General features: G+C 38.2%; 1 protein-coding gene across 5 annotated transcripts in view; it reads right to left on the bottom strand.

The window, feature by feature from the left end:
* Kifap3 (kinesin associated protein 3) overlaps positions 1-15424 on the bottom strand; it is a 130467-nt gene that overhangs the window by 3454 nt on the left and 111589 nt on the right. Inside the window, exon 21 of one of the 5 annotated variants that reach the window (XM_031387473.1) lies at positions 1646-1711. The exons of the other annotated variants lie outside the window; for them this stretch is intronic. Within the exon in view, the coding sequence (XP_031243333.1) occupies positions 1666-1711 (46 nt within the window). The 3' untranslated portion in view covers positions 1646-1665. The remainder of the gene's footprint in view (positions 1-1645; positions 1712-15424) is intronic. 5 annotated transcript variants of the gene reach the window in all.

The following is a 15424-nucleotide window of genomic DNA, read 5'->3' as shown; positions in this document are numbered from 1 at the left end:
CAATCCTCTCATTACTGTTTTCCTATGTGGCTGTCAAATGAATAAATACATTTAGATATGCCTATATGCGACACTTTTCACTATATATGTCAAATCCCATTCCCCCTTTTCTGAATATACCAATTACATTGCCAATAAGAGTCTATATCTCCAGGTAAGTGAAGATAAAACCACCCTTGGGTGTGGAACCTTTTAGTATTCCTGTGTTTAGGTCACTGTGGCAGGTTCTGTGTCTGTAGCCAAAAGTTCATGGCCCTTGAGTGTATGTTACATTGTGTAGGGAGGGTAGCACTTCTAGTTTTGATATGTGCGTATGTACGTACACCTCTGTGTGTGTGTGTGTGTGTGTGTCTCCCAGGAAGAAAATGAAACTAACTCTTAAAGTGGCTCCTTTGATTCATCCTTCATGTACCGCAGACGAGACATTTAGAGGATGCCTGCGATGTCTGAGCAGCCTGGAGAGTAGTGCGATGCTGCAGACCCTTTTGTAGTTCTGGCCCTCTTTTAAACTAAGTTAGTTGTGAAGCTACGGCTGTCTTCTTGAGTCTTTTATTTGGGTTATTTTAAAGAAGTGGAGGTCAGGGCTGTCCATGATGGTAGAACTTGAAGACAGATATTCTTTTGGATCACACGGACATTAATTCTACTTCCTTTCTTCATAAAAGAATTCAGCATTACTAATTCTGGCTCAAAGCTTCAAGAGCCTAACAGTAAGTATATTTTAAATGGAAGTAGACAGTATTTGCAGTAAGTTCTTCTGGAAGGGATGGAAACACAAATACAAGGCTGCAGTGATGCAGAGAACTTGTTCCTTCTCACTCGGGAGGACTTGACTTGGCATAGTATCAGGGACACTTGTGTGCCCTGACCAGGGACCTAGGAACCCAAGGAAACTAAGCTGTAATGTGTGACCTCTGATCTTTGCCTGGCCACTGATTTAGAAAATAGTTTTTAACACGTGACTATACATGGTACTCAAGTGTAACCTGCTTAGTGTGTCTCTATATGTACAAGTTCTCTTTCTGCTGCTCTGAAACTACATAAAACCTGTAAACCCTTCTATACTATTACACCCAGCCACTATACTGCTGTCTTCTTGTGACTTTTAGTGATATTTAACTTTTGTCTTTAGTGTTCAGATAGAATATTTTAAATCCAGTATATTTCCTTGATAACAGATAATTCTAGTCCAAAGAAAAAGGCTCTCTGGTTAAAAAGGGATGGTAATGTCAATAAATCAATCTTAACTATTAAGTTTTATACCCAAGAACAATAACTTTAGAGGATCCTGGAGAAGAAAATGGAAAAAAAAATCCTTAAAGTGGAAAGTATTCTTATAATTCAACAATAATATAATATTGAGCACATTTAGAATTTGGTTTTATAAATCTACAGACTTCACTGTCACAGAGAAAGCAGAAGATTGAATTCTGTCCATATATATATATAGGGTCTGAAACAAGTCTTCAAGCAACATACACTAAGATTCTCAACTTGCGATGATTCAGGGGAAACAAAATCTGAGAAGGACAGGTGGCACTGGACATGCAACAGAGTGCAGGGAAATGGCAGCCACAGGAAGCCTGGCACACTCAGGTTCTGTGCCACAGGGGACATTCCTGGAAAAAGGAAGACAGGCACCTACCTCGGCTGTTTGAGGTTTAATTAGTGCATGTTTGCAAAGCACTTTGAAATCCTTGGATGGACAGTGCTGTGTAAGTGAAAAGCATCATTGTTATCTCACTATGATTAGACCAGAGCATCGTTATCTCACTGTGGTTAGACCAGAGCATCGTTATCTCATTGTGGTTAGACCAGAGCAACCATGTCTTTTTCTTCTTTTAAATTACTAAGTCATCAATACAAATACAAACAGCTAATAAATTCATTAGTGGATGTTAGCATGAAAAAGAATACTCTTGATCCATTTTTTTTCATAAGCTCATAGGCTCTAAGATCTGAAAATATTATGAAACAATCTTGTTTGTACTTCAACTCACAACACTGTTGACAGAGCTCATTCAGATCTTGTCTGAACTCCTAGATATGTGGTGCTTGGGACTCCAGGAAGGCAGTTCCCATGAATGGATATGTCAGACTGCTGGAAAGTTCTTATTACACTCTTCTGAAACTCTATTTATAATCATAGAATTACTCTTTGCAATCATGCATAAAGTCTAACTCTTCTAGTCACTACCTTGTTAATTCAGTCATCAGAACACAATCTCCAATCTCTTTTTCATATGCTCTCTGAAATAACTTTGATTTTCATTATTTCCTTAAAAATGAAGAACCTGAAGTGTCTATAATACTTCTGATGTGGTCTAAAATCACTACAGCAGCCGAGAGCCCCACCCCGAATGTGCTCAATCTCATCTGAACCAAGTACAGCCCACATGGGGAACCTATCTCTCGATTTTTTATTAACGTAACTTAATGTGCACTAATAATACACTTAATAAGACTGTAACTTGAACTATCAGTGTATGGATGGATGAGTCTGGAGAGAAAGGTACGATTGCAGGGGTTAAAAGAGATGCAGAAAGCACAGAGGCCTGAGTGAGACACTGTAGGGGTGCGCTCTGGTTAAAGGCTCAAGTGTGTGATCTGAGCAGGCACCAGGACTTCAGGCCTAAAGTGACAGGTGGACTAGATGTGAGACTCTTCCTATGCCACTAAGAACGGCGCAAATTTGGAGAACGCAATAGTTTTAAAGAAACGATTCTGTGCTTTAGGAGTTATCTGTGGTAGGAAAGGGTGGTGGGCGAGCTCAAACACACAGAAAGCCTTTACCAGGGAGTTTATCTGCCCAGCGAAGAAGTGAGAGCCTTTATGCCTGGAGCCCTGTAAATGACAGTCAGCAAACTGTTACAGTTCACAACACAAGTTTTGTGTGTGTGTGTGTGTGTGTGTGTGTGTGTGCGCGCGCGGAGGTCAGAAAACTACTTGTGGGAATGATGTGCTTCCTTTCCATCTGTGGTCCTGAGAGGAACTAAGCTTCCAGGTTTGGCAGCAAGTGCTGGTAGCCATGAGGCATCTTGCTGGCCTATCTTTGCTAGCTTTTCAAATGAAACTTTGGTTACAAAACTTTACTAGATTACAACTGAGAGCTGAAAGTTTTAATAAACTACAGCTAATCTGAATGAAAGAACCCTGCCTATTAATATAGGAAATATTCCAAGAAATAGCTAATGGCAGGGGCATTGAATAGGACTAAGTCAGAGAGGCCAGGAAGCCATGATTTTACATTCCTGCTGTAGGAAGAGGTCTTACAACTGGCACCCACGTGTAACTTACAGACTAGCCACTAGGTGGCGAGCTTGTCTTACTACTGTACTCAGAATGTGCTACTAAGTTTTAAAACAAAGCTAATTGAATTTAAACTGTATTTAACACTAATGGAGTGCAGTCTTGCTTCCTCAGAAAACTAATGTCTTCGTTTTTATAAGTGTGAAATAATCTAGTTCACACAAAATAGGAACCATCTGAATTCCTGAATGTAAAATCTCTGACTGTGAGGCTTAGGTCCATTGTCTTCAGCACTGACTTTTTTTTTTCCTGCTAGTGTATCACTGTGTAGCTCTGGTGGACCTGGAACTCACTATGTAGATCAGGCTGGCCTCCAACTCACAGAGATATGCCTATCTCTGAGCCTCCCAAGTGCTGGAATTAAAAGTGTGAGCCACTATGCCTAGCTTGCTTGCAACTGAAAATTTAACCTCCATTATTTTCATAGCATAGTTTGAAAATTGTCATTGAACCAATATCAAAAACATATTTTTTTATAAGTTTAATGGTAATACACATATATTTTAGATTTCTCTAAGGTATTAATTTTTGTTTTGAAATTGAATCATTGTATCATTGAGAAAATAAAATTCAAGACTATAATTATGCAGTCTTTTAATGAGTCAGTCATGTCACACACACAGACTTTAGCTGTAATTTTACATTTACTTTTGTGTATTGTATACACATAATTGCATTTTGCCTTTTATCATTAATAAGGTGAAACATAAATAATACTTGGGTGTCTGTTTCTTTGGTGTGTATATCTGTGCGTGCCATGTGTGCGTAGGTGCCTTGAGAGACCGGAAGAAAGTGCAGCATTTCCCAGAGCTAGAGTTAGAGGCAGTGGTGACCTGCTTGACATGGTGCTGGAAACTGACTCAGGTCCTTGGGAGGAGTAGAAATTGCTCTTAATCACCTAACCAGCTTTCCAGCCCCATAAATAATATTTTAAAATGAAATCTCATTTTTTTCAAAAATAAAGAGCAAATTATATAAGTATCGGGAAGCTGTACTTAAGTCCTTCATCTGGGATTCATTAAAAGTTTTTGTTAATGACATGTGCCAGCTGTAAGGGGAAACACTGTGGGGGCAGATTCATTCAGTTAGTGACTAGCTGATGTTTCAGATAAAAACAGGTTCACATCAATGGGGGTGTGTGTGTGAGAAGTGTCTTTCACTTATTCCAGTTGGTAATGAAATTCCACTTCACTGGTTCTCCTGTAATCTCAATTAATACTTGTCTTCATCCACGTTCTACAGGGTCTTGAGCAGGTTCGCGAGGAAGAGAAAGAACAGCTCTGACCAAACAGTAACAGGCCCAGTCCTGGGAGTCCTGGCTGCACAGCACACAGTGCAGGGAGGTGGGAAGGAAGGAATGCGTAGATGCTAAGAGACTTGTCTTCTCATCATCAATGGAGAAACAATGAGGTGCTTTATTTCACTAGCCCAGAGTAATGGCTAACACTTGTCTGGGTAAGAGTGGACTGTCAATCCTGAAGGAAATCACAAGCATTTCCATACATGGAAGTGGTTTCTGAATTTCGATCTTTTTTTTTTTTTTTAAATCTGCACACCAAGAGCCCTTCCTCATTAGCCTCATGTTACAAGAAACTTTCTATTCTTGTTTTATCTATTCTGGACATTCAAGGAAAATATTTACACATTTTGTATTGTTCTGATTTAAGACTGGCTTTGCAATGAGAACAGCAGCTTGCAAACGAGAGAACTGCAGCTATTAGCTTGTACTTCCCTTTTCCTTGTTTGTAGCTCCTACTACAACTCAAGTGAGATGGTCACCTAAACCTGGAATGGTCTCTGACTCCTACATAAGTCTCTTAGTTAGGGCAGAGCATCTAGCTCTCTTTGACGACATGTCCTCAATCGTGCATGAGAACTTCTTGAAACTATTGGCATGCCCTATACTGTCAAGTGATGCCTTGAATCCCAGCACTTACCAAGTGGCTTAAATAACTTCTCCACCAATCAACTGAGCCATTAGCACCTCTTTTAAATAGCTGTTTGTCTGGTACTGCTTTGACATCTATATAATCTGTTATTATGTCATTATGTCTTTGTTCTTAAGGCACAAAGGTTTCGAGGTTTCGAGTAGAGAGCATTGCCTTGGTAGCAATGTTTTCTCTGTGACAGATTAACCATGCTGTCTGGTACTGAGTGAGTTAAACGTGAACACCCAAACTAATTACTGTGTAATGCTAACCTTAGTTGCTGGTTCATTTTGAGACTCTTTAAAATATGAACTGTGTGTTTTACCCCTCTGCACTCTCTTAATGATTTGTTTTTTTAGACTGAAATCACTTCCAGCCATCAGCTATGCTCTTGGTCTCTACACATGCACTTTTCCAAGCACAAATATTTCTTTTTCCTATTGGTCTGCCAGCCCTGTCAGAGCAAATTTCACTTTAAACTAAATGCTATGATACTTAAAACCTCTTGGATTACTTGGGCTGCTAGTGTGATCTATGACCTTCCAAGAATGACAGCTGAACTTTCCAATTTGCTTACACTGCGCGGGGAGCTAGAAAGCACATGCCTTAAGGAAACCGTTTGTGATGTTTGAACAGAGAGGAAAGTTCTTGTCGGAGGTGGGGGCAGGAGACTGTTAGGTACTGAAAAATACTAATAAGAAATGAAAAGAAACTAAACATGCTGTAAAGTCAATACCTTAAACACAATCCAACGTTAGCACACGAGCACTAAAATGCTCTAGCTGGACTAACTGGTTAAAATGTAAAGAAGTATATTTAGTTACTGTAACTTAAGTGCTAGGTAGAGCTCCAGTTAGGTTACTTACTGAGTGAGTGAGACCTAAAACTGAAAAAGACTCTCAAATCATCCTGATGAATATAAAATAGCAGCATGTATCAATTTCTCCCTTTCCTTATAAAATAGAGATTTGATATTGAAAAAAATGTCAGAGGCAATACAGTCATCTAACATGGTTGTTATCCTTACTAATATAATACTTTCTCTTTTAAATGAAAAAATGTTATTAACTTTCTGTAAAAACTCATTAAAACTCCTTAAAAATAAATATAGTTTGGGACACTTTTAATACAGTTTTGAAACTTTTCTCTTTATATGTCATATAAGACATAGAAAGATATGAATGTTTAAAAAAACCTAAATTGTCATAAAAATAGCTGTTTAACATAAAGCTTCCAACTTATCTGAGACTATTCACCTTTCCTTTTTTTGCTGAATAACAGACAAATCATGTCAGCAATAAAACTCATATACTGGTTTGTCCGTAAAGACTTTTTGGAAGATAAATTAAACTGGTAGTTCTTGAAACTTATGAACAGAAATATGTAGACTACAAAAACTATAGCTAAACTCATTAAAAATCCATTTAAAGAGCTAAGCAAGAACATCTGAAAATACGATAATAAGTAAATTTTAAGTTGTAAATATATGAAAAAGAATTTTTGCCTACTTAGGCTATTTTTACGACTTATGTTGGGCAGTACTATTGCTACTTTGCAGTTGCTAATTCAGCCACTTCAGCAGTAAGTACGGGTAGATGCCAGATAAACCTTTCAGAGTATGGACTCTAACTAGTAACAAAGCAATCTGTACACTTCCTCTAGAGGCTTGCTTAGCCCACGAGGACATACTCTTTAATAGTAGAGCTTAATCCATCACCTACCCAAGGTTACGGTTAACTATGGACTGTCTGGTTACAAGTCTTCTGAGAATAAATTAGGGCATGACTGTACTGTCCTCAGAGCACAGCGCTAGGGAAGCACTGTCCCTGTGCCAGGCAGATGGATTGTAGATAAGAATGTGGATTTCTCATGGACAATGACATCAAAGTAAGAGTGTCTGTAAGTCTGTCATTTCTGTCTTTGCGAATTACTGACTATCTCTTTTATTCAAAGGAGTCTAGTCTCAAGTGTCCTCCATGTATAACCCATTCTCAGGTATATTTGGTACTGTGGATATCTGGATTATAACTGTCACCTTCTATGGGATGATCATGATGCATCTAGAAATGCCTGGGAAACTCTGGCTCGTACACATGATGTAGCAGCTGTGAAGAGAAAGTCCATCTCGTGTGGTATGCCTCGTGCACATGCTTTCTGTTAGCCTTTACAAGGCTACTGCATAAGTCATGGAGATTTATGCCTATGCAGAAGCATGCTCATTATTGCTGCAGTAAAATAATGTCACAGCCAATCAGCCCTTCCTCTTGCCATAGTGAGAGGGGACTGTTTGTATAAACTGGTTAATTCAATCAAACACCCAGATTCTACGTCATGATAAATGCAAATGTGGAACACCTTTAGGAAAAGTGAGGGAAATGTCTTACTTTATATCCCATGGGCTGGCTCATGTTAAAGGAGTAAATCAAGGGAGGATTTTTAGGCATTCATGCAGTCTACTTCTCACTCTGTAAATCCAGTTGTGCTCAGGAGACTGACAATGATAGTTTGTTTAGTCAGAAGCACAGGACATGAAAACATTTAGGGTGCAATATTTGATTCTGTGGTATCTACTGTCTTTGATGCTATAGAAAAGCCTGAAAATCTAGGACTTATATGTAAATTGGGGAAATATGAGAAATTTTCAGGGTGAAGGGAATGTGCTCTATAGTCTGCATTTCAAATACATGTGTACATGGAGGCATACCTACATTAGCTGCTCCAAGTCTTAGGGCCAGGAACATAATGACTCTAACCCCTGCATATTGACGATAAATAACACTTTCTTTTCCCAAGTATTGGAAGAAAAAGGCAAACAGTGATAGTTTTTCCTCCATACAGAGAATGAGGTAAATATAAAATTGCATTCTATCTATAAAATCCCTGACCTCAAGGAAAAATACACACACACACACACACACACACACACACACACACACACACACACACACTTTCCTGTTAAACATCCAAATAAACACTAAAATGGAAAAAATTCCTGAAAAAGAGGGATATACCAATTTTAGATACAATTTCTTCCAAGGCTAAACAAAGAAATTATAGTTGTGTGTGATTATCCTTCATTATTTGAGACTATGTTCACAAAATTATTGATATGTTTCTACTAAAGAGTATTAAAAATTTAAACTAAGAGCTTAAAGAGCAAGAAAGCATTTGTTATGTCTCTATAGTCTACAGTTTTATTTCAGGAAACCATATACGTGTGTGTGTCTTTTATTTAAAACCCAACAAAGAAATTTGTGTGTGTGTGTGTATGCAATGGAAGCATAAAGTTTAATAACTTACTCTCCTCAAGCCAAATCACAATGCAGTATTTGAAATACTTCTATTACAGAGTGTCAACCTTGTCCCTCTGAAGCAGGTCTGAATTCTATCTTATTTATGAAGGCTCTGAGCATGCTACCTTCTGTTCTCACTGATAAACTATTTAAGAATATAGACCTCAGTTCATCCGTCTACAGACATCTTCATTTCTAAATGACTACTCACTGTAGTATATTCTGCTTGTTTCTAAAAATGCGAACCTGACACATTCTAACTTTGTAATATAAAATTACTATAATCTAAAAATATAAAGATTTTTAACTGGGCATGGTGACTCAGGTCTGAAGTTTCAGGAAGCAGGAGGCTGCAGCACAAGAAGCATGCAAACCTATGATCAATCACACTGTCTGCTGAGCTTCAGCCAAGCCACCCAGGGTATTTATTTATTTATATTTATTTAATTATTTATTTTTTTTGCCATTTATTCCATTTGGAAAATATATATATATATATATATATACATATATATATACAAGTATATATATATACTTGTGTGTGTATCTACCTATCTAAAGTGAAAAGTAAGCTTCTATTGACTAAATATTTGCGCACAGGATGGGAGGCATTAAAATCAGCTTTTATATCATTCTCCTTAATACCTTGATATAGTAACTTCTCCAAAACCTCATCATTTTCCAAATTACACTGTCTAAGACATTCTGTTCTGTTTTGTATTGTTCTATTCAATTCTATTCATCTTTTTTCTTTATTCTCTGGCACAACACATCCTGACCACAGTTTATCCTTCCTACTCCTCCCAGTCCCCTTCCCACCTCGCCTTCCCCCAGTTCCACTGCTCTTCCATTTCTCTTCAGAAGAGAGCAGCCTCCTAGAGATAACAACTGAACACTCCATCACAATAAGATGCAGTGAGAGTGGGCACAAACCCTCATGTCAAAGCAGGACAAGGCAGCCCAGTGGGAGGGAAAGGATCCCATGACCAGGCACAGGAGTCAGAGGCAGCTCCACTCCCACTGGTAGGAGGCTATCAAAAACCCCAAGCTCAACAACCACAGCACATATGTAGAGGGCTAAAGCAGATCCATGCAGGCTCTGTGGTTGCTCCTTCAGGCCTTTTTTAGGCCTGATAATACTACTACCCTCAAAAACACATTATAAATTTTGTACTATATTGATATCTGCCCTTCAAGATCCTATTCAAATACTTATCAATTAAACAGACTACAAATAGAATTTTAAGTGATAAAGGTGAACGCATACCTCCACCTTGATTATATGCTTAGGCTGTGCTCCTTTAACTTTGAATGGCATTACAGAAACTAAGCTGAAAACACTTTAGAGATCATAGAAACAGTGACAACAGGGATCTGTAGGCACATGTGAGCCTTCCAATGTACTGATCAACTGGTCAGTAACAGGGCAGCACAGGAAGGAGGACAGTGTAGAACAGGTCATTGTAGAATGCCTGCTTTCTGCCACTGGAAGCTAATACATGCATTTATGACATCCTTGCCTGTCCCACCATTTGCTAGAAATACACTGTCAAATACATGCTGCTGTTTCAGCATGCACTTACACACTCTGGACAGCGTGCACCCTAAGACCTGACTACAGATAGGACTGATGTGAGGCCTACACACACTGCACTTATCTCTCTGCATGAAAATTATCTTCCAAATAAATGTTATCTCCAGAAAAATATATACTTCAGACAGGGTCTCATTTAGCTTAGGCTGGCCTCCAACTCACTATGTAGTCCAGGATGACCCTGAACTCCTGATTTTCTTGCTTCTTACCTCCTATGTGCTGGTCATACTGGAGATCAAATCCTGGGCATCTTACCAGCACTCTGCCTCCTGAGCTACAAGCCTGGCATCCCTAGCAATTCTAAAAAGTTGAGTATTACAATTAACAATGCTTTTAATGCTAACACTATTTCTTCCATTCTTATGGTGAAGCTATAAGGTTTCTTTAGGTAGATAAAGTCAGATGGACTACTGTTATGATTATATAGATTCTGCCTATAATTTGGAGCATTCTGAATTTCTTTTTTATTGTTCTCTAAGAAACTTTAATAAAATTTTGTAAAAGTAACAACAAAATTTCAAGATAATATCTAACATACTATGCTATACTTACAATATTTTTTTTGTTTTGACATTATTATTGTAAAACTCATTTTATTTTATTTTTCAATTTTCATTATTTTATTTATTTAAATTACCATCATACCCCCCTTCTCCTCCCACAGCTCCTCATCCCATTCCACCTTCCCCTTGCCTCTGAAAGGGTGCTCCCCCCCCAGTGGCCTCCCCTTTCCCTGGAGCCTCAAGTCTCACAAGGATTAAGCTCATCTCCTCCCACTAAGGCCCAACTAGGCAGACCTCTGTTACATGTGTAAACTCCTGGTTGGTGGCTCATAGGGTATTATGCTTACATTTAGCATAGATGAGTACATAAGAATATTTTATTTAATATGTAGATGCATGACACAAGTACACAAAGAATGTTAACTAGGTCTTAATCATAATGACTAGTATCTATCTATACGAAATAAAATAATTGAAAATGCTTATACCTTATCTGGATTATTACAAGATTTTTCCATATACAAAGTTATCTGCCAAAAATAGAAGCACATAATACTATAGGCAGGATCTATAAGACAATAAATCAGGGCAGCATGTATCTAATACACGCTTTGCATTACACACTTGAAAGCATGACATAGAAATGGTAAAGGTTAGGTACAGAAGTAAAAAAAAATTATGAAAAGTCAGATCACATGAAAAGAAATTACACCATGGGAAGAGGAATAAGTTCATCTGTGTTTAGAGACAGGCCCTGCCTGAGGATTCAGTGTGTGCCATGTACTACAGATATAACTTTGAATAAGACTGTCAAGTTCCAGGACAGCCAGGGCTACACAGAGAAACCCTGTCTCGAAAAAAACAAGAAAAAAAAGAAAGACTTGTCAAAGGCCCTTTCCTCTAGCGTGTGCATGCTGAGGAACGAGACAGACTAACAAGGAAATGACCAATTGGAGCAGATGGGCTGAAGAAGTTGCTTTTATAGGAAATAATATTGGGGCTGAGACTTGAATGACAAAATCTAGTGATTTAAAGTGTGATGACTACTCAAGGAAGGCAGGAAGGTGACAGTAGGAAGTGCTTCTTCAGGAGGAAGAGACGCGAATGGGACATTTGTAGGTGAGGCTGAGAAAGCAGAAGTGGCAGATAATGCAGTTTTCCAGAGCATGCTGAGGAATTTGCTTTTTCTTAAGGGTGCATGGAGCTGGGGTCTGACGTAAGAAGACTGGGAAAACAGTTAAGTAGAACAAGAGGACCATGAGGGGAGGCAGCTGCAGCACCATGGCAACTAATTAGGAGGCTGCAGGAGTGATGCTGGCAGCAGCAGTTTGCATTAGAGTGCCAACAGTATAAACAGCAAGCAAAGTCCAAATAGGAGGGAAAGATCAAGGAAGACCCCAAAGCTTCTGACTTGACTACTGGGTGGATGGTTGTAACATTTGTTTAGATACAAAGATGTTTATATAAGTGCAGCTGTTTGATAATCTTACAAGCATTTAATTAGCTGTGTTAAATAGGAAGAGAGAAAAAGATTGTGTTCAAACCAATCTCTGGTAGAAAATATAAGATGACAGATACTACTGAAGACTAACAGGAAGGTCCCGTGAGCAGTGGGAATGAAGAGGTGCTCTCAGATGAGGATCTGCTGAAACAACCAGCATTGACAGGTGCAGAGGAGAAGGAATTATCTGCCAAAGAACAATGGGGAGGGATGAAGAAGGGCTGACGAGAGATCAGAAAAGTGGCCTGTTTTGAACTGAGATAAGAAAGCGTTGAAAAGCAAGGCTCAGACAACTGTCATAAGCACAGATGCCAGTTTAAATGAGAAAAGGATTGCTTCAGTGACACAAGAAAACAGGAGAAGTTCAAAATAAAACTGAAAGTTTTTTTTTTAAATTATTTTAAAAAGTTTAGATAGAGATTCTGTCTGTCTGTCTGTCTGTCTGTCTGTCTGTCTCAGTCTGAATGCATGTAAACACATGAAGTGTGGTCAGAATTGTTTGTAGAACCTCCTGGAACTGCAGTTACAGACGGCTGTGATCCATCACATGAGTGCTGGGCTACGGCCAGGCCCTTTGCAAGAGCAGCAAGTGTTCTGAACTCTGATCCATCTCTCTGGCCCTGGAACTGAAGATTCTGGATAAGTTTTGTGTGTGAGGAAGTGAGAATGAGCAGTAGTTAGAACGTAAAGTGAGGCCAATGGAGTTTCTATGGTGACAGGAAGAGCCAGGAGAGGAACAGGATCCAGAGGCTTCAAAGGTCATGTCCATCATTGTAATAAGGGGAAAGAAAGAAAGATGGATGAAAGTATGAGTCTGTGGGTAGGCTGGATTGGGTCACCAGCTTTATTCTGCATGCATTTTAAACAATGGCTGTTTTCAGTTGTGAACAGTGAATTAATAAGGGCAGTAATGAATGGAGATTGGCACCCTGCTTCCTCAGCCGTCACTGCACCATGTCAGTAAATGCTAGCCAGCACTACTGATGAACATGCCGGGTAACAGACTGGAAACCATTAATGGAATAGCCTTGCAAACACTCCAGGGTGGTTTCTAGTGCTGTGCAGTATCGTTGTTGAATCTACATTGGACGGACTGTTCAAGCTACACAAACATCAGCTCTTTTGAGCAATTTCATTTGATTAAGATATTTTTTCTTTTTAAAAGACCTACAAAAATATTTTTAAAATGTTTACTTTGTGTTGAAATGGTCTGTGGACTTTTAAAACTAGAATTTTGGTTGGACTAAAATTGCAAAAAGACAATATCAACATAAATTCTAGAATAGCTTAACAAGATCTTAGGCATGTTTGAAAGCAATAATTAGAAGACGATAAGCCATAGCTCAAAGTTCAACATTTCTACGTCGTGCCTAGAACTTTCTAAAGAGGCCACAGACAGAAAGTATTATACTTCTTTTTAAAACTTCAATCACTCTCCCTCTGTAGTCTTCTTTTTTAAAAAAAAAAAAAAGTGTGTGTATATGTGTGTAAATGTGTGTGCAGAAGCCATGGCATGCATGTGGAGGTCAGAGGACGTTGGGAGAGTTCTCTTGTGCCATCGCGGCACAGGTTCTGAGGCTTGATGGCAACTGCATTTACCTACAGAGCCACTTGGCTGGCCAACTACCTTCCTTTTAAAATGCAGCAACCAACAATTAGCATTTTCTAGTAAGTGGATCCTCTATTTCCAAGAGATCTGATTGGATGGTCTTTAATCCAGAGATATTCTCCTCAGTTCTCCATCTGCTTTTTAAGCATTCCTTTTATGATCAGCTAAGTCAGTGAATGGGCATTACACATTCAGTGAACGGGCATTACACACTGCCTCATTCCAATGTTCTGATTTTTTTGAGAAATGATTCATTCTATGGAATATGATTGTTATAACAGTAACTGTGACTTAAGTGGTAAGAAATGACAAAGATTTAAATTTTTATTTTACTCAATATCCATATTTTTATATACAGTCCATAAGAACACATAATAAAAAGTATTTATTTTGCCTATCATTCAAAATTGTCATCTGAGGTAATTTTCAGACAACTTGCTAAATTCTTACTGCCAATCATAACAAGGCAATAGAAAAAGTTAAAAAACAAGTGAACAATAAAGTTAATACATTTATTGAATAATTGTAATATTTACTCTATGTGTACAGAGATGAAATTTTATTCACTTGATAAAATGGCTGAGTGGGTTTAATAATGTTATTTTTGTTTTAAGAGTAGCTCTTATAATGTAGAAATGAAGATTTCTGAAAGCTTTAAAATTTCCTTGGTGCAATGGGATTATTTTTATACCTGAAGTAAAAAATAATATTCTTACTCATTAAGCTAATTAAGCATAAGTTTATGTTCACACTAAGTATATAACTTAACCAAAGGAGACAGAAAGCCTTTGGTTCTTTAAACCTTTTAGTGACCAATTTTCATCTTAATGTATCAAGTTCACCCAGGAACACCTCTTAGTATTAGTCTCTTTCTAAAATTTTCTTTCAGTTTTGGTCTTGTAATCATGTGACTTGGTAAAAACTAGGCCACTTGAAAAGGAAGAAAACCCAATAAAATGAATTACAAAGACAACAAGATTAAACTGATCGCACTGTCTTCATACACTCTACTGAAACTGTACAAACAGGCAGTTGGCTGTGGTTTGGCATTTAGCAGCATGTGATCAGTAAGGAGGAGGAAATTTTATTCTCATTAACTGTTGCAGATTTACTGCAGTGAAAAAGGGCTATGTAACCCGAGATGTGACAGTATAGCAAGATCAAAGCCATGGGCTGGAAACTAAATAAACCCTCTGGCTACTTCCTGCAAGGAAAATTCACTTTGGCAATGTAAAACAGAGCCCAGTAAAAAACTACTCTCAGTTTTACGAGCTGTCAGAGCAGCTCAAGTGGTTGGGGCTGGCTGAGTTCAGAACATTATATTTCCTTGTTTTTGTCTTAGATACTTCTACAAGAAGGTTTATAGACTAACTCCCCACTCCAACACAACAACAAAAAACTTGTAGTTAAATCTGAGTGTAGTCACTAAGCTCACTAGAGCAGGCTTTCTCTGGTACATTCCTTCCTCATTCATCACAACTTAGGAGTTCACTCTTAGATTTAACTTGGGAATATAGAGTTATTTTTATGACTTACATACAGCCAGTATGATTCCTACTGAAACTAAATGCAAATCAGCTACATAGCCTGCATGGCTTTTATCTGATTAGTAAGCTATTTGTACAGGACATCATGAGTTACTATGGGCAACATGGAGAATAAGGCAATTAATTAATATTACATTTAA

Source organism: Mastomys coucha, unplaced genomic scaffold (genome assembly GCF_008632895.1).
Source record: "Mastomys coucha isolate ucsf_1 unplaced genomic scaffold, UCSF_Mcou_1 pScaffold1, whole genome shotgun sequence".
NCBI lineage: Eukaryota > Metazoa > Chordata > Mammalia > Rodentia > Muridae > Mastomys > Mastomys coucha.
This window is presented reverse-complemented; position numbering and strand designations above follow the sequence as displayed.